Source organism: Lepisosteus oculatus, chromosome 10 (assembly GCF_040954835.1).
Source record: "Lepisosteus oculatus isolate fLepOcu1 chromosome 10, fLepOcu1.hap2, whole genome shotgun sequence".
In the NCBI taxonomy this organism is placed as follows: Eukaryota; Metazoa; Chordata; class Actinopteri; order Semionotiformes; family Lepisosteidae; genus Lepisosteus; species Lepisosteus oculatus.
This window is the reverse complement of record NC_090705.1, coordinates 39,200,143-39,223,263: the sequence shown is the minus strand read 5'-3', so window position 1 is coordinate 39,223,263 and position 23,121 is coordinate 39,200,143. Positions and strand designations below refer to the sequence as shown.

The following is a 23,121-nucleotide window of genomic DNA, read 5'->3' as shown; positions in this document are numbered from 1 at the left end:
GTCCTCACTGGAAAATGCCTACGTGGAATAACATTTGTTTTGCTAGAAAAAAAAAATCAGACCATGGGAGCCCATGTTAACTGAGCACTGAGAGGCAGCAATGAGCCACCCTCATGTTTAATCAGTCCTGGAGGGTCAGAGGGTTTCTGTTTTTCCTCCCACATGAGCCTTTAATGACCTAATTGAGCTCATTATTTGCTTAAATAGAGAAGTTGAATTATTTCCTTGCTCTTAAGAGGCTGGAGATTTAGAGAACTATAAATGAGCTGGACTGCAGCCATTGAGGACTGGTATATAGATGGTACAACCTGCCAGGGATCCAATATTGTAAAACAGGGAGCTTTTGTCCACATTCTCTATATTATGCACACATGCAAGTGTAATGTCGTGTTACAAGACATCAAAATTACAAAACATATGTGTTCTCACCTTAAATCTTCCATGGCTCCAGGCTGTAGGTGCTGTACTTGGCAGTAGGTGTTGCCAATCTCTTTAATTCATTACCTACTTGAGATGAACGTGCCAAGTGCTGTCATTGAACAATTATGTCAATAGGGTGATTGAGGTGAAATTCAAGAACAACCTAGAGCAAGATATTGACTGCTGAGAGTCTTGCTAGGCTCTCAGTTGTTAAATTAAACCCTTTATACCAACATATAAAACAATAGATACAACTGAAAAAGATAGTTCAATATAAATACTGTATAGCCTTTATATACTGTAGCTGAGTAGGTTCTATTGGTAAGAGATTGCATGTTTATTCAGAAGTTGTATACATTGTATACATTTTTTGTACTTTTTTGGACAACTCCTATGGCATGCACGTTGCTGAAGTTTATGGTATTGCAGGGGTTTGGGAAAGTGAAGGCACTGAATTGATTTTAACCAGCAGGCTGGATAATTTCATTTGTTTCAGCACTTTGCTTCTCCCTTAGAGCAGCTGATTTCACCTTGGATAAAACAGGCTTCCCAGCAAAACACCTTTACCTGTAGTTTTTATTTGGATACGTGGAGTCCAGATTGCAGGAGTGACTCACCCTGCTACAGACTAACTGTATTGTTTGCATGATTGACTCAAAGGCAGGAGGAAATACAGTCCCTATTTTCTGGTTTCTACCACCAACCAAACAATAAGTTTTCAAGATTTATGACCTGTGGAGATTCTTCAAACTGGACTGGCAACTGTCAAGCTCCAACCAGACTTTATTCCTCTGAACTAATAACCATAATGCCTCAATTAGATCTCAATGCAACAATTCAACAGTTCATCACCGAATAAATGTTGGATTTTAAAATACAATACTTTTGAAATCTAAACGTTTCATAATTAAATAAATACAGACATCTTGATATGCAAACAAGTTGATATGCAAACGTAACGAAATAGTTAATATCTTGTATGTTATATAACGTGGTAAATGTTAGTCATATTTTTACGTCCTAGTGCCTGTCAGTCCGGAGCTATGTTAACAGCTACAGTACATGTTTATCCAATCCGATCTCGACATTTCAGCTACAGGCACATCAGAACAGAGAGCGAAAGCTCAAGAGAGCTACACTCGCTCAGAAATCCCCTGGAATGAAAACTACCCCTTCGGTATTACAAACCTTGCAAGTGTTTTAGTTTTTAGAAAAAATATAATTAAAGAGGTGATCAGAGTTGTTAAAACATCTTGAAGACGAAGGATAGCCACCTTAACCTTTGGGGACGGTGCTGGAAGAAATCTCTACACTTATCACAGAAAGGCAAGTAGGATATTTATAGACGGTATATGAAAATTGACGATGTCTTTAGAGCATGTTCGCATATAATAATACAAACAGGTTAAATGCTTTACGTACTGTCTAGATACTGAAAAGGATAAGTAACCGAACAAATGTTTTAGAATAAGTAGAATACGCTGTGTATCGGTACCATTTTTGGTTCTACGGATTTTCCATACAAAACTGATACCTCAGAATTGTAAGTAATTGTAATTAATTTGTTCCGATAATACTCAAGATTTTAGTTTCTGTCTATTGCCATCAAATTCCAACAATTTCAACAGTATAGAATAAAAACACGTTGATCTTAACATGGATGGTGAAAAGAGTTCTCGTTCAAAGCAAATGGTTGATTTTAGTCTTCCTACAGTAGATTCGCATAAAGTCGCTTAAATCCAGTCGCATCAAATAAGAGCGAAAGATTTGCAATTCTTTAGATAGCCTGCCCATCTTCCATTTTGTTTTCAGTCACGTATAATAAATTATAGATTAGCAATAAAATGTTTTTTCTTTTTTAATTTTCCATTATGTTTTAATGGTAACGAATCACATTTTGAGAATTATTTGGCAGCTAATTACATTTTAAACTTACACTGGCCATAATAATTGAATTATGAAACCCTCAAGACCCACCAGTTATATATTTGTATATTAAAGAACACAGGGGTTGTAAAACTAGTGATACTGATGACTACTGGGGTCAGATTTTGCACTGGATTTGTATTAACATTTAATAAACATTTCCAAGTATACATTTATCCAATATAATTAACCTAGGTTAATGGAAGAAATATACCCAATCTAAAATTATGCACAGATCAATTCACACTTCCCCTGTATACAGTACCATTGTTATTTTCATGAAGGCTCAGTTCAGGGTTACTAATGAGTGTAATCACGTAACTCCATTAATGTTAATATTGGGATAATGCTAATGGAACTACTGGCACATCAATTGCTGAACCATTAGCAAATAAGTGTGGTGGAAGACTATCCAACTATTATATGACTATTCAAAGACCTTTTGAGTATCACCAACAGTCTTAAAGACTATCAGCCCTACACGCTTTGAACGGATGGAGCATGATGACTCTGAGATGGTAGATGTTGGACATGACTTTCTGCAGACGTTTTCTTGGGTCTGACAGCCCTTCCAGCACAGTGTTACACATGCCTGTGTGAGGAAAGCATGCAGTAAATGCAGGATCCGAACCCTGAGGGACTACAGGTGGAAAACTATACCCTGATAATTCATTCTGAAATATGCTGGAAGGCTTCTGATTCGACTAGCTGGGCTTCCACAGGTCCAAATGCCGTATAGGAGATTCTTAGACTCTGAGGATTTTGTTTTGGATAAGCCACCTTTGTAGGCAAGGGGTACAACAAAATACATTGAAAAGATAATTTTCTACTTCTGTGGCTCTCTCTCAAACTGCATAAAGCTCCAACATTTCTTCCAGCCTTTCCTGCCAAACAAACTAGACTTCCACACGTCTGAATTTCCAAATTTGTGTACAGTATGTAACTCACTTTTCCCAAGCACACTTGTTCTTGTTTTAAAGCTAATAATTGTAGTATAAGTACTTCATAATAATTCCCATGAATTATTCATAATGAAGTGTAAAAACTCCTTAGTATTTCCATAATGCCAATACAAATTTCAGAATGTATGCCTGTGGACTTATTCCATTAGTGTTGTACATGGAGTACTTTTCTGTTGCTAAGTCTGTTGCTAGGCATGTTTTGTGGCTCTGCAGAGCCAAATCCGAGACATGTTCAAGAGCTGCTCTCCTGATGTACATGAGTCTTTTTGGACCTCATAGTTTTATCATTTCTGTGCGCAGTACTAAAAAATGTAAGTTTCCTGTAAGATTTGCTATTCACATTTTACAGTGTATTCTTTGTTATGTGTGATAAAGAACAATGAAAAAGAATAATTTTCATATGTATCACAAAGATGACATTATCAATAATGAGATATTCCAGTAATGGTTTTGGAAATGCAATGTTTTATGGTATGTCATGCATAAGAAGGTATGAAAAGGTATAATATATTCCTAATAATTTAAAGCACCTTGTCCTTGAATAAATCAGTTATCAACAGGATTAAAAGTTTTAATTTAAGCGAAAAAATATTTTATATTTTCCCAAATACTGTATTTATAGCTTTCTTTTTTTGAGGTGGCGAAGGTAAAAAACGAATTATGTCAGATTAAATCTTTTGAAGCACGTACAGTACATGGAAGAGACTTGAATCTTCAGTCAGGTAGCCCACTGGAATAGCTGAGAGCTGATGCTTAGCACTTGGATTAGACTCCAGCTTTGGGACCCTTGTGTGTAGAGTTTGCATTGTTTTCATCATGCTCTTGTGGTTCAGATTCAAAGCACAGGCTGTCTAGGTTCATGGGTGTCTCTAACTGGCCAGCCTCGCACATGTGGGAGTGAATGTGTGTTTGTGCCCTTTGATGAACAGGTGTTCCTTCTCGGCTGTTATCTCACCTTGTGCCTTTTGCCTGCTAGTTCAGCCTCTGGCTCACACTTACCCTCTGAGGATAAACCCGTTACTGAATATGATGGATGTGATGGATGGAGGAATATTCAGTCTTGAACCATAGTTATAATGCAGGCTGCTTTTGTCTCCTAGACAATTATACACCTGTTACTTTGCATATACAAAAACAAACAGTGCAAAAGTCTGCAAAAGCCCCAAATTAACAAGATGTTTGCCCTAAATATTACTTGAATATTACTGAACATAGTTTCAATTTACATTTAGAGATAAGATTTAGTCATTTTAAAGCTATAAATCCTTTCCAAGAACTGACACATACATTCAAAAAGATTTTAATGATTCCTCTAACCTCTACATTGGCCGTACTGTACTGCAGATTTCAGTAGCTCAGTAGTTTTTATTCAAGTCAGTCCAAATTTCCTATTTCCTCTTTCACCTCAGAAGAAAATGTCTTGGTAATATGAATTTGGGACACTGGGCATAAAGTACATTCATGCCAAGATCAACACTTGTTTGCGTAGAGGGCAAAATGTTTTTTTGGAATAATAAATACAGCATAGCGCATAAGTCATGATCTAAGACATTGAAAGCAAGTCCACTGAAGTGAACTGCCCACGGAAGTCACTGACATCATTTTCCATCAAAGAGCAGAAATGACTGTTCTTACTTACAGTACATAACCACACCCCTTAGAAATATGAAAAGACTTTACAGAACACACAGTACATTGAAAGATCATGACATTACAAGATGGAAAATGGAGGGTGTTGATACAAAATGCATGCATACACTACTGAAAGACTCAAGATCTCAAATGAAATATTGAGAAAACACAATGGAATTTTGCTACACATTTTAACACAAAATAAAAATACATTATAAATAATGTTAACAGTGTACAGTAGTTAGTGTAGTAACAATGGCTACATACAAAAAACATATTTTTAAGATGTAAGCTATAACATATCTGCTAGACAGCCTTTCACTTACTGATTTCATGTCAGGAAATACCAAGATGATAACCTTAAACTGGATGAGAAATCAATGGTTACAAAAATGTTTGCTAAACTTTTTCTTTGCAAAAAAGCTTTGTAATGCAGATGTCAGCCAACTTATACATTTTAGTAATAAAGAACACAGTCCAATCTCTGGGCAAAATGATTGATCTACAACATGTAATCTTGTGTTTAACCACTCAAAGTCCTCCTGCTATCCTGCTTTTTATTCCTACCAAGCTTTCCATCATTTAATTAAACCAGATTAAAATTACTTTGACCTCTAACCATGGACTGAAGACATTTAAAATCCTGAAAAAATCCTTGAATGATTAGGGCACAGCAGACTGAGAAATCATTTATCCAGCTAATGACACAGTCTCTTGGGTTTAGTTTGTCCTTTTGTGTAGACACTTGTCTAATAACTACAGGCTCTGTGAAATCATGTGCAAGAGAGTGATGGACAGCAGCATGGATGAGATGCTTTTTTTCTAACAGGCTTTTCGAGATCATAAGGAGGACGTTTTTCAACGCAAACATTTAAATCCTTTTTATCTCCGTTTTTTACAATTAACATCTCCCTTTTGATTCATAGACATATTCAGTAAGTTTGGCTGGATGCAGCACTGGGCTGCATGTATATACTGTAGTCTGTAAAGCACAGTCAGAATTTGACCTCTCCAAGGCCCTGTGTAATACTAACTTCAGAGGTCTCCCCAATCATCAACTAATTTATACCTGCTAAGTCTTGTTTTTTGTATTATGTTTTTCAAAATCTCACTTTTATTTATAGACCAGCAGCATATTCAATTACATTTCATGCATAAGACACCGTTTGTTGGTATGTGTTGCAGAGTTAATAACTTACAAAAGTGTACTAAACTACAATACTTTGATTTTTCTGGAGTATTTCAGAGCAAAATCACATATATTACAATTTGGGCCAGAGATGAATTTGTTGAAAATACAGTATTCAGGAATATCGGTGAGAATCTGCATTTCGATTTCTTCACCTCAAACAACAAGTTGATGCAAAACGTAGGAGGTGGAGTCGTATGCTTTAGCAGCTTTGAAGTCACGGATTTACATTAATCACTCTTGCTGTCTCATGCTCAGTCAATGTCAAGATATTCCCCAAAGCACTGGGAAATCCAGTTAGCACAAGTGTGATTTTCTTGAAAAACAAAAACTTTCTTCTAGGGGCCATACCCTGGTCCAGCCGATCCCTAAATGGTGCACAGTCAGCCAATTACACAGACCAGCCCTGAATAGGTGATGTCTAAACTATGAAGCTTGAACAGCACTTTGAACAGGCAACCTGCCCAGTATGAGCAAGCCACCAACCACCCACCTGAATTCCCCTGGGTTCCCTGGTCCTTTCATTTTCATTTAATTAATTAGCAAGGTGCAAGAACTTCAAGATGGGCTCCTACAAAGGAGGCTGTTTTTATGTCAGATGTTTGTCCAATAAAAAAAGCAATCATATTGTACAAAGCCTACAGCTCTGCCATAAAATTCCATTTTCACTGCAGTGAAGCGTTTCAATCGCAGAACGAATTTCACAGTGGAGGCATGCTTTGATCGCCACACAGAAGCCAGAATATAATGCCAGTGTTCTGTCAAGACAGTGCCAATGTGTAAAAACCAACAGCAATAGCTGCTAGGCGGCTCAGTGGGACTCATTTGCTAATGACAGGGTAGATGGTTATATCCCTTTCTGTTTCCAAGGTGATGGGTTGGATCTCTATTTCATTCTCTCACTCGGCCACAGAGACTACAGAATCGTCGGCGCTGAGCTCTGATTTGACACCTGTGGTCAGCCTCTGCAATAATTACTGATCATTAAAAACGCTGAAATGCCCGGAGATTTGGGTTCTGTAGCACAAATTGTAAGAATATGTGCTATCAAGTTATGAATGTATATTTTCAGTTATCTAAATATTTGAGGGCCTTGAACCGCGTAGATTAATTCTCAAAAGAATTCAATGGAGAGAAAAAACAGATAGTCCGGCTTTTTAGAGAAAGCATGGATGTATCAGTGGTGGAATAAACTCCAGAAGATCCCGTTCCTTTGTTAGTACTGAAGCCCATTCCTGCCATAGAGAATGGAAGGATTTATTTTTTATTTTTTTTAATATGATTCAATCAGAAAAATCAGTTTAGATATTTCATTTAAGGACTGCAGTTGATTTACCCCAAAAAACACTTTGGATTTTGTCAAGGTCAGCAGTAATTTTCCACTGCTGTTAATGTCTTGCAAAAATAAAAGTATTTAACATTGAAACTTATAGTTAAAAATGAAATAAATACAATATTTACTACTTCACTAACATTAGCTGTTTTATTCATACATATTAGCAATTATATTTTGATATACCTGTATCTATTTTTATGGTATTTATATGTAATTTGTAATATAAGTATTTCTAGGGTCAAAAGTAAATATTGATCAAGAATTCTCTTTCTATAATGTTAGTAATCACAGGTTTTGTTAATAAGGAAATTCAAAACTGGGAATTAAAAATTACAATGACCAACACCATACATTATGACTTAAACCCCTACACCCTGGGACGGGACACTGTAAGGTAAACTATCCACAATGTTAACAAAGATGTACATTTTAATGAATAATACTGTCGCTTTGCAGCAGTTAGGTTTTTGTTTTTTAAACATGTATGTATTTCCTAACCACTTTATCCCGTTCAGTGTCTGCAGGGAGCCTGTCACAGGGAAACCAGGAGCACAAGGCAGGAGACACTCTGGACAGGACGCCAGTGTCACAGGGTACACACAGACAGACACAGACCAGGGCCAATGCTCCCAGAAGCCGATTAACCTACTAGTATGTCTTTGGACTGTGGGAGGAACCAGGAGCACCTGAACAGGGGGGAAACATACAGTACAGTACTAACCCCTGTACCCCAGGTCTGCTGTTGAACCCAAGTGCAACAATTCTAACAACCAAACTACCATGTCACCCTTTAATAAAAAAGCATGACAAAATTCCAATGCAATATGTTTAAAATCTAGGCCCAATTAACGTATTTAAAAGGTCATTTCAAGGGGCGGTGGTAACAGATACATTAATTCCGCGTTTATGACAAACTATGCTCTTGTAGGCTACATGGACAGGCATGGAAAGGGCAGGAAAGATCTTGTCCACAGCTAGTACCTGAAGGATGCTGCTGGAGTCACTGACGAGGAGCTTGCAGTGAATTATCTGATCTGACAGCACTCTGGCAGATCTGACTCCCGCTCTGAAGTGTTTCGGAAGGAATGTCATTTTCCATCTGCATCTGCAATGTCGTTCTTGGGTTTACAATGCTGTAGCCGCGCGAAGACAGACAATTCCTTTCTTTTTTCGTTAGGCTGTTTGCAGCGTTGCCCCAGTGCAAGGCACTCGGTACAGTGCGCTCTGAGCTTTTCCAGCTCGTATATTTCCAGTGCCACGTGTCTCCGCAGCACAGTACCGCAGTCGTATGAGCTCTCGTTTTTCTCTCATCACAGGTTGGGGAGAAGTGCTGTTTCAAGCAGAATGGGACCTTTCCAGGAATACGAGGTGCTTGTGTAGTCTTTTCATTACTTCGGGACAAGCAATGTTCTGAGCACTTAGCCCTAGGACAATGTAGGGGAATATCTCACCCGTGCAAACGGATATTTTGCACCGTCTTTCATTTCTCTGTTAAGTTTGAATGGCATTTATATTGATGGTACGTATGAGCCACTTAATTGTGTTTATTCCACAGCTGAGCTCTGTGCAGTCTTTATTTAAACGTGCATTTTAATTTAGTTCCCATTTAAACGCTGCCTGCTGTTAAACGCTTTGTACTTCGAGGTACTGTTAACTACTGTCCAGTAAGTCCCTGCGGCTGAAAGCAATACTGCAAAATTTATGTTGCTGTGATGCGCAAACTGTCGCTGCTAGTTAAGCTTGGTGCTGGGTTGCGGTGCTGAGCGGACTCTCATGCATGTTGTACGTAATGCTGTCGGAATCGCTATTTCCTGGCGAATAACTGCTCGCTGTGTTTCGGTTTTAAGGAACCGAAGTCGCAGGGGAAAGAAAACTACCGCAGTCGGATCCCTCGTCTGGTTCTCCGCCCGTTCCGCCCCAAGCCAAAGGAATCGCCGTTGTCAGAGTCACCATTTTATGGAGAGGAGAGCAAGGACTGCGACCTCAGTCCCGACCATTCTAGAAGAACTATCAGTAGTAACAGTTTTTGCTCAGGTAAACTGTTAATAGTTCTTACATCTAACCGGCCATATGGTCAGTTGTGCATTGATCTCGGGTGCACGCAGTCGAAACATTAAATGATGTTCCGTCTAGTTCGTTGTGAACCGATTCACGGAGGAGTTATTGAGGAAGGGAGTGGAAAACTGCCAGACATGGCACATTGCATCATCCTGACTGTCCCATTCTGTACAGAAGATATGGAGCACTTTAATTCCTTCATTCTGTTTTTTTTCCCCCATGTATTTGCAGTAGTTCACTCCTCAACTCCTGGGTTTGTTTGTTTTGTTGTTTTTTTTTACCATATCGTTTTTTTTTAAAAAAACACCATATGATTGTAAACTGTCCTTACCTCTCTTTTGTTTTTGGAAGTTTGTGTTTAAAACGAAATCTAAAAAAAAAAAAACCCAAACTTTTAGGTCGTTATTGCAACCTTACGGCAAAAAAGCTAAAGTTTATCATTTGGATGTCTGAGTTTGGTTGATCTGGATAGCTAAGTAACACTTCACCTATGATGCCTTCCATAAGTACTGGGACAGAGAAGTCAAAATTGCTGTTTCTGGTGTTTCCTATATAGACAACAAGGGAACAGGACACACCTGGATAATAAGAAACACATGGCACCCAATTGTCTCAATACTTACGATCACTTGAAATGGAGGGGATGAAATACAAAAAGTGTTATTATTCTAAAATGTCCAGAAATAAAAGGTGATATTCTGTACTTCTGCCTCATATTCATCTTTTCATCTCAAATCGGAATTGCTTGGGTTTAGAGCTAAAAATAGCAATTTTGACTTCAATGTCCCAATATGTCTGGTGGGCTCTGTAATCCACTTTTTATTTCTGCTCCGTTAGCAATGCTTGTGAGAAGAAGGAACTCCTACTTAACAAGGCTGGAATGGCAGCTCACATTATGTGAGCTGTTAAGAACATGCAGAGGTTAATCCCATCTACGCTGAAAGATCGAAAGAGTAGAATACACTTGACAAAGACTCCACGGCTAAAATGTAACGTGTTTTAATCTTTCGTTCTACTTTTCAGCGTAGATGGAATTAACACTGCTTGTTCCTTTGCAGTCCTTGTCTAAATTTGCTCTTTTAACCCCTCTGTGATCTGATGACACCCGGCTCCAAAACGAGACGCTTTGTGGTGAAGGAAAAGGATGATTTCTGAAGTACTAAGAGAAGGTGCCTGAATGTTTAGACAAATTGACATACTCCACCATAGACATACTGTAAATGAGATATTATAGCAAAAGTTTTCCTTCCTATGTTACGGACATAAAAAGTAATACTAGATGTTAAAGACTGGGAGATAAAACAACCCATGCGTCACACCAGCAATCTGGCTTTCTTGTCAAGATTTTTGTAATTAGACCATTTGTCCTATTTTTTGTTTAACATTCACCTACCTTTCTCATCACCTCTGGCTACCTTGTCCTTCAGGCCAAGCTGTCAGCCTGGAGTCAAGGCAGTCTGAGAAAGTCATTAATTACGTTCATGCACCTAATAATAAGTTACTGTGTTGTGGAAGTGTTGTCTGTCTGCTGATGAAATACTGTTTTTGGTTAAGAAACGTAGCCTTGTAATCATCCTCGAAGTGTAGATCTGTGGTGAAGCAAGTGGTAGACTAAACCCTTCATTATCCTGCTGCACAGTTAAACATGTTTTTGTTCTCCTGTTCCCATCTCAGTTTGAGAGGGACATTTTGGAAATGGGGGCCGTGCGCTTGCTTGGGAAATTTGTAGTTGCATCCTTATAAAGTGACGGATCCCGTGATCGTTTGTCGACAACATGAACAGAGCAAGAAACAACCGTTCGCTGACAGATGTGTTCCTTCATTCTTTTCCGAACCACCGCCAATCGTTCCTGCCCTAGATGACACCGGTTGCCCAAGCAGTCAGTCAGCATCCCCTTCGAAAAGTCCTTCAGGCTCAGAAAGCAGCCCGGTAGGGCTACCTTCCCCACTCGAAGACAAAGAAGATGTGAAAAGGACCAAAACGAACGTCATGGCGGAGTGGAATGTACCCCCAGTTCGGCACAAGAGGGAGCCTAGGTCATGCCCTTTGCAGAGAGGTGAGTCGTACCTGCTTTCATTGATATCGCACAGTTGACTACAGAACGTTCTGACCCCATGGATAGTGCGTTTAGTCGGCAGCGTGTTTCTGGATTGCTGCGACACTGAGAGCACGATTGGTCTGTATATAAAAAGGCATTTTCAATCTTGTGTTACACATGTGAACTGGTGATTTATATTACCCTACGAAAGTACACACGTAAAAACGAGACAGGGAATAGCTCTCGCAATTAACTTGTAGAGTAACTTTCTCCAGTTTGTTCCAATTAGAACAAAACGATGCAGACTGAACCCTGTACACACAATGCGAGCCATAATCATAACCTGTGGCTGAAAGTGTTGTCTGAAGGTTTTAATAATTCTGGATTATGCACATTCAGTGCATGCATGACAGTTGGTTTCCTGTCAGTTGTTTCTTGAGTGTGGTTATGAAAACTCTCTGCCTCCAGGAGTTAATTCAATGGGTGCAGAGTTTCTATTGAGTGCGGTGAGACTGAAGCTCCCAAGGACAGGGCATAAATACTGGACACAGTATTCTGGCTGAATGAGGGAGTTTAAGGACATTGAACATAAATCCCAAGATATGTCTTCAGCGAAAACTGGGGGGAACAGCAGACATTTCTTCTCTCACAAATTCCATTCACGAGAAAGGTACATATCCTCTAGATCTTCTTTAGATCTAGAAATTCTCTAGATCTTTTTTGCACCGATCTTAGAGGATTGGCTGTGTGCCCCACAAACAGTTCACATTTTTTTTTAAATGTTTTTTTTCCTGAACAAAGTATACGGTAAACCCTAAATGGTTGTCTTGTGTCACATATCCAGTGTATAAAATGCCTGTGTACAGCATGTGTTTCTGTGAGTAAAAGAATACCGGTAAGTAATGAAAAATAAAGCCCCCCTCAAATTTTTATTTCCTTTTTTTTCCCTGTGTGTCCTACCTTAGTCCAATAAAGTCTTTTAAAATTGTTGGCTTTGTGAGGGAGAGCACTCTGTGACAAACTGGTGTGTTTTCATTTGCTAACTGCATACATTTTTAATGCTGTGTATCAGCTAATATTATTAGATGCATGATGAATCTGTGTTTTATTTTTTATTTCTTGTTTTCTGCATTGTAGGGTACTTATATGCTTATTCAACACTGCAGTGTAGATTTGTTTTACACAAATACTTGTGAATCCTGAAGAAGCTACTGTATATATGTGCATTTCTGTTTTTTCACAGTTTTATGAAAATAGATGTAAATTATAATTGTGAGCAGCTGACAACATGTTTCTCTTCAAATACAAATGTGTTGTTCAAGCAGCTGGGTATTAATGGTTGATAGAAGGTGTAGCAGCTGTGGATTGCTAGTACACAGGTTCACATTGTAACAGATGGATCAGGCGCTATTTGTTTTAATTGATATTAAAGTGGTGGAACTTGATTATACAGCAAATTCAAACAAAAAACACCATAACCTAAAGAGGTTGATATTCTGTAATCCGTCATAACTTAAAAATACAAGAGTTTTTCTTCCTTTTTAGAATATTAGTTGATTTTAAGTTTAATTGAAGGCTTAATTAAACAAAGAGTAATTATAGATGTAAATCTCCATTTGATAGAGCCCTGATTTACCATAGCTGGGTAGCAGTTCTTTTCAGTTGTGATCTGACTTACCTGTGCAGAGCTTTGTGCTTTTTACACTGTTTGGCTGTTAATAACCTGTGATTTTGCTAACCATTATGGTATTGGCAAAGGCAAATGATCGTCCTTTTGGTAAGTTCTAAAGGCTTACATGTTTTTTTCTTTCTAGAGACAAACTTCTTGCCATCATAGTGGTATTGGTAGAATGTGCATGTTTTGTTGTTTAAAATTGAGCAAATGTTTTGTTGTGATACTTAATAGCTCTTGACATGTTTTTGAATCTGGTCTCTGTGTTTTCTAGGGATATTTTCCAGGTAGTCCTGTTTTCTTTAACTTTCCAAAAACATGCTAGCTAGGTTAACTTGTCTAAAGTGTGTGTGTTTGTGTGCCCTACAATAGATAGGTATCCACTATTTGGTTAGTCTATCCAAGCACTACCAGAGTAGACTGCCTTGTTGTGTTCCTTACCAAGAATATTTCGCTTTCTGATAAAAGATGGATGGCCTAGTTTGGTGAACTTAATACACAAGAAAGGGAGCCAAAGGATAAGAATTATTATAATAATACATGTGGTTGATAGCCTTTAAGTTATCAGTCAGTGCAGGGAATCATTTTTGCATTGTGAAGGACTGTTTTAGAGTGTCTGTTAATTCTATGATAGGGCATCTGGCTTTTAGATGGAAATAGTTATGCTGTGTTTAGTATCTTCCATGTCACTGGGGAAACTGGGCTGGGACTGAGAGATCCAACTGGGACAAATGTTGCTTTGGGAGAGAACTTTACTTATTCAGCTTCTCTTGATCCTTGTTGATTCTGTTTCTCAAAATAGCCTCTGCATCTGCATCTTCCTATCCTACCCATAAATAACTCTGTGGATACACCATAAACGCCTGCAGATTTTTTTTTTCAGGCTTTCAGTTTGCCCCGTTTATGTCATTAACACATTTAAGATTCCTGGACTTTGGCTCCAATCATGCTGCATTGTCAAGAGGTTTGAAACTGGCTTTAAATCAATTTTTTCTCCGTAAGAAACTGGAGAGCAGCAGTTAGCATAGGTAGAACATCGTGCTAAGTCGGAGGTATCGTAGTTTAGAAAATAAAAATGATCAAAGCCTTGGGACATTTACATGACTTTTATAATTGTGACAGGCTTGACATTGCAATTTTGTTTTTATTTAATTATGGCATTTTAATGCATATGCCGTGCTCTTGCTTTATAACTTAATTTTTGCTTTCAAATACTAGAGGGAAAGCATTAGTTGTTAACTGAGCTGTAATTTCACTCTGGAAATGTTTAAAATGAGCGGGTATACACTCAAGACTTCTTTTTTCAATTGGAAATCCAAAATCGTTTCAAAATGCATTTGTTCCTTCTGTGATACACTTCATTGCATGTGATTTTTTTTATATTCATCCTTTATACTAAAATGGAATCTGTGCTAGATGTTTTCCTTTTACTGTTCCAAAACAGTTTTCTGTAAAACACAAAAAGAAAAAGTTGTTTCAATGTATTTTCCTCTTTTAGTTGCTCACTATTACTTTGCATTACTTTTTAATTTTTCATACAATATTTTTGTTCTAGAAAGCTTTTACAAATTCCATGTTTCAAATCTGGGGCGTCATAATTTAATGAGAGATCACAGGTTAATTGGCTGGTACTTTAAATAAGGCTCTGATATAACACCATAGCTGTCAGAGGAACTGTAAAGGGATATTATACTGTAGTAAAAAGATGTTAATGCACTCTGGAATTCATTATTTTACTATTTGTTATGAACAGCGAAGGTTGTGGCTAACTATCAGCCAATATAATAACAAAAAAATAGCACTTGTGCCTTTTAAAAAAATGATTTAATGTGATGAACGTCTTTCCATTGAATTAAGGGTATATTTTTCTTTATTGGGACATTCAGAGAAGATTATTGATTGGTATATGTTTTACCATGAGATGTACAGTAAAAGTGGCTCTGTGTATGGACATCTGTAAGGCTGTATTAAAAAGAATACTGATATCAGATAGCGTGCCTTTTTAAAAACATCTGTTAAGATTTAAGTGAACACTGCTATGGGTATTTATTTAAAGTACAGAAATATGCGATGGATTACTTAAATATCTTTATTAGTTAGTACTTTTGACTGCTTCACAGGCAGTGAAGCGGACTTCAGTTCATCGAGCAGTGCGGGGAGTATTACCACACGAGAGACCCCGACTACAGGACTCAAAAAACCAGCTTTCACACGCAGGTAGGTTACTGGGTCTGAGGACCGATTCCCTATCCCGAATACGAGAGATGCAATTCAGGATTGCTGTAAATTGATGCTGAAAAACAACTAAAATATTTAGCGTTCTGTTCAATTTCAGTATTGAATATGTAGACATGCAGAACAGAAACAATTAACGGAATACGCTTAATATATTTAGATGCGTAGTAAATCAATTCTGAATAGTATCAAGTCAGAATTCTTGGTGGATTTTAACTGAATTATTCACATTATAGTATCGAGCAAAAGATACAAACAGTTCATGTGGAGGTATTAGTTTCCACAGCAAGCTTTTGTTCCATAAGGACTGCAAAGTCAGCTCGATGGCTTTGCAAGAGCCTTTTGTGCATTTCTTGGCAAACCTAAGTTGCTGACTATAGTATTTTTGTATGCAACATGGTCAGTTTGTACTTGAGATCACCCAGGGTTATTGCCTGAGCAGCAAGGGGGCAGATAAGATGTTGTATTGATGGAGCAGTCTTGACACATGATGATGTTCCTGTGTTTTCACAGTCTTTAGAATGTGTGATAGTTTTTTTTTTGTATAACAAAGTGATAAATCTTCACTACTGCAGAAATGTTCGTCGGCTTAATATTTTATTTTGTCTCTTGCGACAGCCGTGGGCCTCACATGAGGAGCAGTGTGACATCGCAGAAATCCGCCATTAGCCCAGCCTCCTCCGCCCGAGACAAAGACCCCTTCGCCAGCCTCTGCAGGGGGCCGCTTCTTGGCACGTCCTCGAACAGCAGCAGCAGCAACAACTCCGGCTCCTACAAAAGCAGTGACACCAGTCCTACCATCAGGTAGGCTGTTCAAGTCCATCGCCTCGGAGTTCAACTTCCAGGGTTCCATGCTTGGCGCAGAATAGGACCAAATCAGAATAAGGGTCAGAGTTATACAGGTGCAACGGTGACTCGAGAGAACAGGGGTCTAGCTTTTGGGCGAATACTTTAGGAGAAACATGGGTGACGTTACTTTGTTTCTGAACTGTAACATACCATGAAATACTCGGCTGTTTCTGAAGTGGATGAACAGAATTAAACCAGGAAATGGTGTAATAAAGGCACACCCAAAGAAATAGTTAGCATGTGGAATACAGCTGGTTTCAGCAATAAATGGGGTTTTAATTTTATTAAAATACCCCTGCCTCTGATGCAGTTAATTACAAACCAGTAAATTCGCTGCTTTATTGCTTTTTATGAGACCATGTTTATATGCATCGGTAAAATAAGGTGATCTGGCTTTTTTTTGTCTTTCATAATGTCACACAGCTGTTTACCTCTCAATTTTTAAATATTTCAAACTGTACGACGGCATGGCAGGGAAAATGCGATTCTCTCATTGAAACATGAAACCTGTAGTTGTCACCCTCGACACGGCAGTCCTCTCGTCTTCAGTTCTGCTCGACTGGGCTTAAGTGATGTTCTCATTTTGAATCGAAAGCGTACCTTCTGCTGGGGCTGTGTTCTATTTCTGGCCAAGATGCAGTGCTGACATCAAAGCGTAGTCGCAGGTTGCTAGGATATTGTGTGAGCAGTGCTGCTGGTGAAGAGCCGCTTTGCATAGAGGCAGTCTTGTCTCTCTTCTTGGTGTGTTTATAACCTCTTCGCCTGCTACAGCTTAATAAACTTAAGGCATTAGCCAGAGACTTCTACAGAAAATCGAGCACTCTTCATATCATTTTGTTTCCCATGCTTTCCTTTATTGTTATGACTCAAAGGGGCCTTCAGATGTCATTAACTGTTGCTCCCTGAATTTGTTCTCTCGCACTGCAGTTACTTCCATTTGACCATCTGTCTTGTTCAGTGCCCAGAGAGCAGTTTCTGGCTCTGTAAATTAGACTTGCATACAACTATGTTTTTATTATCATATTATCTGGTGTTGGAACTGAGGTTACATTTCTTTCTAAACAGCTGAAGGAGGACTTTGCTTCGGGACATATCGAACAAATGTTTGTTTTTTAACTCAACTTGAATGTCTCCCCTTAATCTGATCCACGTCGATGCACAATACACTGAGTTTGGCTGCAGTTCACTGCAACTCTGTGATGATAAAAGTGGGAACATGGGCAGATAATTAAGATTTGAGTGCACTTCAAAAATTTAGAAAGTGGGGAAAAAATGAAAGTATTGTTACACAGGCTCCACGGCCGAAACGTTGTGTTCTTTCTTCTTCTTTTCAGCACGGAATAAACCTATTACTTGTTCCATTGTTACTATAATGTACAAACGTCTAATTTTGTAGATGGATATGGTTTTAGATCAGTGGCACTACTTGTAGACAAAACTCTGATATATATTTTTAATACTGAGATGGCCATGGTGCTTCAGATTAGCCTGCCACTAAACTCGGTTTCTTTGTTGCTTGCAGTGAAGAGCTCGAATGCACGGTCATTTTGTTTGAGAGCATTTCTTTTTCCTATGTATATCTTTGTTGAATTAGAAGTGAACAGAAGAAGACTTCAGTGTAGCTCGGGGATGTCTCCTGGGACATTCTACATTTTAGCTGCCCAAACTCCATCCATGCACTTTTTTTAACTGCTTTATCCGATACAAGATTGTGAGGGAGGTGGAGCCTATCCCGGCAGGTGATGGGTGCAAGGCAAGATACACCCTGAGTCTCCCACCAGGGTCAGTTTTCCCAGAAGCCAGTTAACCTACCAGTATGGCTTTTGAGCTGTGGGAGGAAACCGGAGCACCTGGAGAAAACCCACGTGAATATGGGGAAATGAACGCACAGAGCACCCCAGGAATTAAACCAGGTCGCCAGCACTGTTCGACCGCACTGTCACTCTGCCCAAACGCATTCTTATTGATCTGTTCTGATCATGCAAACTGGAAAAATCCAACACACCTGTTCGCAGCTGTGAGTCACGTGTATAAACCTCCTCTTAGACATGTCTGTGTTTTTAATGCCTCTAAAAGGCTTTTGGAAATATTTGATCGATTCTTTATTTATTTTTTTCAGTCAGGAATTATTAGCCCATTAAGATCTTAAGCTGGAACAGAAAACCCAGGGACTCTCCAGGAACCATGTGATCACCCACTCTGGGCTAGCTGATGAGGGATGGTCGCGTAGCTGTAGCCTTGGCAAGTTTTGAAATTGTGCGTGCCTCCTCTTAAGAGCTCCAGCAGTGCACTTTAATCAAAACAAGCCATAAGGAAGACCTCCACCCTGCTGAAAGCAAATGTGCTGAGTGTGCCAAGAAATCATGCGAGTGTCTTGGCCACCTCTCCGTCTTTTAGTAACATCGACCTCTGCTCTCTCCCCTTTTGGATACAGACACTGGCACCTCATTGTAGGCAGTGCAAACATTTTCATGAAATAAACTCCGATAGATTTTGATTCTGCAATTATTTCCACATGGACAACTTCTAGATCTTAAATGTAGGATAAGTTTGGAATTCATATTAAATTCCAGGGTGGTGAAGTGGTATCTTTTGTTTTTTAATTTGAAGTTACAGAAGATCCAGCGGCGTTCGATACACGTCTTGTGGGGACAACCATGGCGTTAAGCCGCCAAACCCTGAGCAATACCTCACCCCGCTTCAGCAGAAAGAGGTCACCATTCGACACCTTAAAACCAAGCTGAAGGATTCGGAAACTAAGCTTCGTGAAAGGTATATTTCTCTTTAACGTGTGGGGCTCCATGGCATTTGTACATGGCCCCATCCATACAAGTGCAAAAGTCATTGTGGTACAAGACTATTTAAGACTAGCGTCATTCTCTTTTATGCTACTTGTACTTGTTCTAATTTGAGTATCCCATTCGTCTGCTGAAATTAATTATTTAATATTGATTAAATCTAAAAGCAATCTCCATTATAATGCTGGGAAAAGAACAGATCAAGGATAATTTGTGCCATATCTTAATCATTATAAAAATACAGGAAAGCGTGCACGTATTTTGTATTGTTAAGGATATTCTATGTTTTTAAGTGTTAAAATCTATTTCTTGTTGGACATGTCCCATAACTGTTACAAAAGTCGGTCGGATGTGGGGATCCGACCGCAGGCTGTACTTGCCAGTGACGAGCTGTGACTTGTTCACAGGGAGGTGGAATCTGCAGAGCTGAAGGCCCAGCTGGGTCGCATGCGGGAGGACTGGATTGAGGAGGAGTGCCACCGGGTGGAAGCCCAGCTGGCCCTGAAGGAAGCCAGGAAGGAAATCAAGCAGCTGAGGCAGGTGGTGGAAACCATGAAGAACAGTCTGGTGGAGAAGGACAAGGGGATCCAGAAGTACTTCATCGACATCAACATCCAGAACAAGAAGCTGGAAGCTCTGCTGCACAGCATGGAGCTGGCGCAAAACGGGTCCCGGAGAGACGAGCCGGCGTTGGACTACCTCTGCGGCTCCCCGGGCAAGTCCTTGCGCAAGCCTTACGCCAAGATGGAGGAGGGCATGGCTCTGGAGGACCAGGCGGCCGAGGAGATGGCCGACAGCGGCCTGCTGGTCAACGACGAGATGGCCAACCAGACGGACATCTTCGAGCAGATGCTGATGTCCACGGCAGGTGAACCCGGCGAGGACTCCCGGCTGCAGATGGGTTTGGACCAGTCCAAGCTGCTTCAGAGTACATTCAAGATGCCTGACCTGTGCGCCAACGCGTCTGTGATGACCACAAGATTGCCGCTGAACGAGAAGGCTGTCCAGACCGACGTAATTTTCTGTACTCCTGACATACAGGCTCTTCTTCTTCATCTCCTGAAGCCGCAGGATGACGGTGCCTACTCCTCCCTTGCTGGTTTTCCCGAATTTGGGAGCTCGGAGGGCGAAGCCGTACTGGATTTGACCCCCAGCGACCCCAATTCCATGATCCTGGTTTCTCCCGAAAAGTCCGACGATTCGGGTCTCGGATCGGAACCGATCCCCGATCGCCGCTTCATGAAAGAACTGGATTTCGATACGTCGCCGGAGGACCGGGACGAGAGCGAGCCCCGGCGCACGGCCGTTGTGGGGCAACGCTACTGGAGCAGCAGCTTCATCGTGGATCTCCTGGCGGTGGCCGCGCCTGTCCTGCCCACCGTGGCCTGGCTGTACGCGACTCACCGGGGAAGCTCAGCTCCAGTGTACAACATCGGGGCCCTGATCCGTGGTTGTTGTGTCATGGGCTTATACTCTCTCCGCCACATGCCCCACCCACCCGGTGTTTAATGCTTTTGTCTGCATGCGAAGACTTAAAATTGAGAGCACTTCGGAGATTGGAGAGATTTTATATAATGTAGAATAAATCTATATTTTCTTTGCCACCCTCTTAAGTTTTTTATTTGCACTATTTACGGTTGCTCTTGATGGAGGCAACACGAGGACAAAAGGGGGATCTGCAGCATTAGCCGCGGTTGTAAGAAGGTGGATCGAAATGTATCAACTGTGCGGGCAGGCGGATTGACAATAAATTTTGTGAGGTTGTGCGTTTTTCTTTTTCCTGCTCCAATCTTTTCCCCCCCGTTTTTTAATAAAATATTTATTTTCGTGGAGAAAAGGGGTTCCAAAGGGGAGCGATGAGGAATTGAATGCGTTTTATTTTATTTTGCAAGTTTACGAAACTAGGTTGGGCTCATAGTTTGAAACTAGAGCTGTGCTGTCCACGTTAAAAAAATAAAAATAAAAAAAAAAGTCCAAAACTTGTAGCCAAAGCTTAAAAGTCCTTTGCTATTTGCGTTTAGTGAGACGTTTGGGTTTCTTTGGTGATTTTCTTTCCTGTGCTGTATTGTTTATTATGTAAATGTTGCTGCTTAATTTCAGCTGACATGTTATGTGCCTGAACCATGTGCAATACTGTTTTACTGTTTACACTGATGTCCTAAAGTATTTATTATTAAAGCATGATAACTCTATCTCTTTTTGTAGTCATTTTTTCTCTAAGAAGATTTCATATTGCATGTACTTTTTCTACACCATGTGCTTCATATTCATATGCCTATTCTTGCAGCTGAACAGATGGCAAAACCATCTGTAAGATTCACTTTACAGGAACGACACTGGCAAAAGTATTTAACATGCTTTGTCATCTGTGGTAGTCCGATTTTAGATCAAGCTCTTTGAACAAACAAATCATAATACATTTGTACTAGACAAAAACAAACATTTTTCTAGGTATAACCTACAGTAGGTCTGTATAGGAAAATGCAGTGTGTATCTCTTAATCTTCTACACAAACAAGTTTCATGATTTCTTTTATAAACATTCATTACTGAACAGGTGCAGTAAGTATAAAAACCCCTGAAATGAACAGATTTTCAATATACTGGAAATAACACAAGAAGATGGGGGGGAAAAGGTGAAAATCTGCTGAAAAGTAACAAGGTTTTAATTTGAAGAGAAATGTTATACTAGCCATTGTCCTATGTATTTTGCCTAACTGTGGCCTCTCTTTTGTCATTTTAGGATGAGACAGATTACTTAGAGGTAAAAATCATTGGCTGTAAAATATCACAAGCATAACCTGGCCAAATGTCATGGGAATGCATGAGGAGAGTGGATATGTATAATTCAAAGGTTTTTATCAAGAGGAAGTGAAAATAACAGTGAAAGGCGCTTTGATCCTTAGAGTGCAATATTAGTGAAATTAATGCAGTACACTATATTTATTTGGAGTTGCAGAAGAATCTTATTGCACTGATGATCTGCTTTATATTGTATAAAAACTTAAATCGGGGAGTTGCAAAATTCTCATTGGATTAAACTACAGCCTAATGTAAGGTGTACAATGTACTGTATGTTCATAGAAAGCAACAGAAAAATGTGGGTACTGGAAAGAATCGTAACAGGTTTTTATGAGAACGCTTCAAGCAAGAATACTCCAATAGATAACTTTTAGGATACATCTGGTGTGGATTTAAGAGTTTCCTCAGTATAAGACATGGACTTCTAAAGGGTTAAATGTAAAAAAAGGCAAAATGTCAGTTTCTGGATTACATAAAACTGGTGAACATCTTTCAAACAACTCAGCACAATGTCAATTTTAACTTTGATGCACTCCATCATGTGAGGTACTGCAGCATTGTGGTCTTTTCAGGTGGTGTCGAAGTGAAATTTGAGCCTTTTGATAGTTAGTCTGGTACTTGAGAACTCATAATCATTTAGAATAAAGACTTTATAGCTGAGAAAGATGTTTTATTTTATGAATTGATCAGAAGCCTAGGAAAAGACATAAGAAATCTGTGAGGTTTAGGATATTCTAACCTAACCAGCAATGTTTTAAAGATAATACTGAAACCTTATTTGTCTTGATCAGGCCTAAGTGAAAAACATGAATATTGTAATGTATTGTAATGTTTTGTTGGATCAAATTCATATTTGGGAGTGATGTGACATTTTTCAAAACGATAGTTACAAGGCATAAGCATGTCATAGATATGTAAGGATATCATATGTCCTGTTTTTCCTGGATATGTCCTTCTTTTTTCCTTCCTTTAATCTCTGTCCTGGAGAAAATTTCGAACCTTTTAAAACATCTAAGATTTTCCCCTTAAATCGATACAGTATTTTGATGAACTTTCAATGAAGGTGAAATTGCACTGAGACAAATTCAAACGAATTGTGAAAGTTATTTTATTTAAAAATTGCACAGGAAATAACACAACAGACAGCAATGCACTTTTGTTTCAAACACTTGCAGAGTAATGAAGACTTTGCTATCAGATTGAA

At 39.3% G+C, this 23,121-nt stretch overlaps 1 protein-coding gene across 3 annotated transcripts; it reads left to right on the top strand.

The window, feature by feature from the left end:
* Window positions 1-1,454: 1,454 nt before the first annotated feature.
* On the top strand, window positions 1,455-21,308 carry sybu (syntabulin (syntaxin-interacting)). Of its 3 annotated transcripts, none has more exons than XM_069195152.1 (8): window positions 1,455-1,746; window positions 8,782-8,833; window positions 9,313-9,499; window positions 11,383-11,580; window positions 15,355-15,451; window positions 16,088-16,273; window positions 18,929-19,090; window positions 19,524-21,308. In XM_069195152.1, exons 2-8 carry the CDS (start codon window positions 8,810-8,812, stop codon window positions 20,623-20,625), a joined length of 1,956 nt encoding a protein of 651 aa, XP_069051253.1. In that variant the 5' UTR covers window positions 1,455-1,746; window positions 8,782-8,809; the 3' UTR covers window positions 20,626-21,308. The 3 variants fall into 3 exon arrangements, with proteins under 3 accessions (XP_069051253.1, XP_069051254.1, XP_069051255.1); XM_069195153.1 differs by having other exon boundaries at window positions 8,782-8,984; XM_069195154.1 differs by lacking the exons at window positions 1,455-1,746; window positions 8,782-8,833; window positions 9,313-9,499; window positions 11,383-11,580 and adding an exon at window positions 13,181-13,339.
* Window positions 21,309-23,121: the final 1,813 nt, after the last annotated feature.

Bases quoted from the DNA above. Each gene is read 5' to 3' on its own strand.
- sybu (XM_069195152.1), top strand. From the start codon at position 8,810: ATGGGACCTTTCCAGGAATACGAG. The intron at 15,452-16,087 runs GTAGGTTACTGG...CTCTTGCGACAG, and splicing joins AAACCAGCTTTCACACGCAG to CCGTGGGCCTCACATGAGGA. The intron at 16,274-18,928 runs GTAGGCTGTTCA...TTTAATTTGAAG, and splicing joins GACACCAGTCCTACCATCAG to TTACAGAAGATCCAGCGGCG.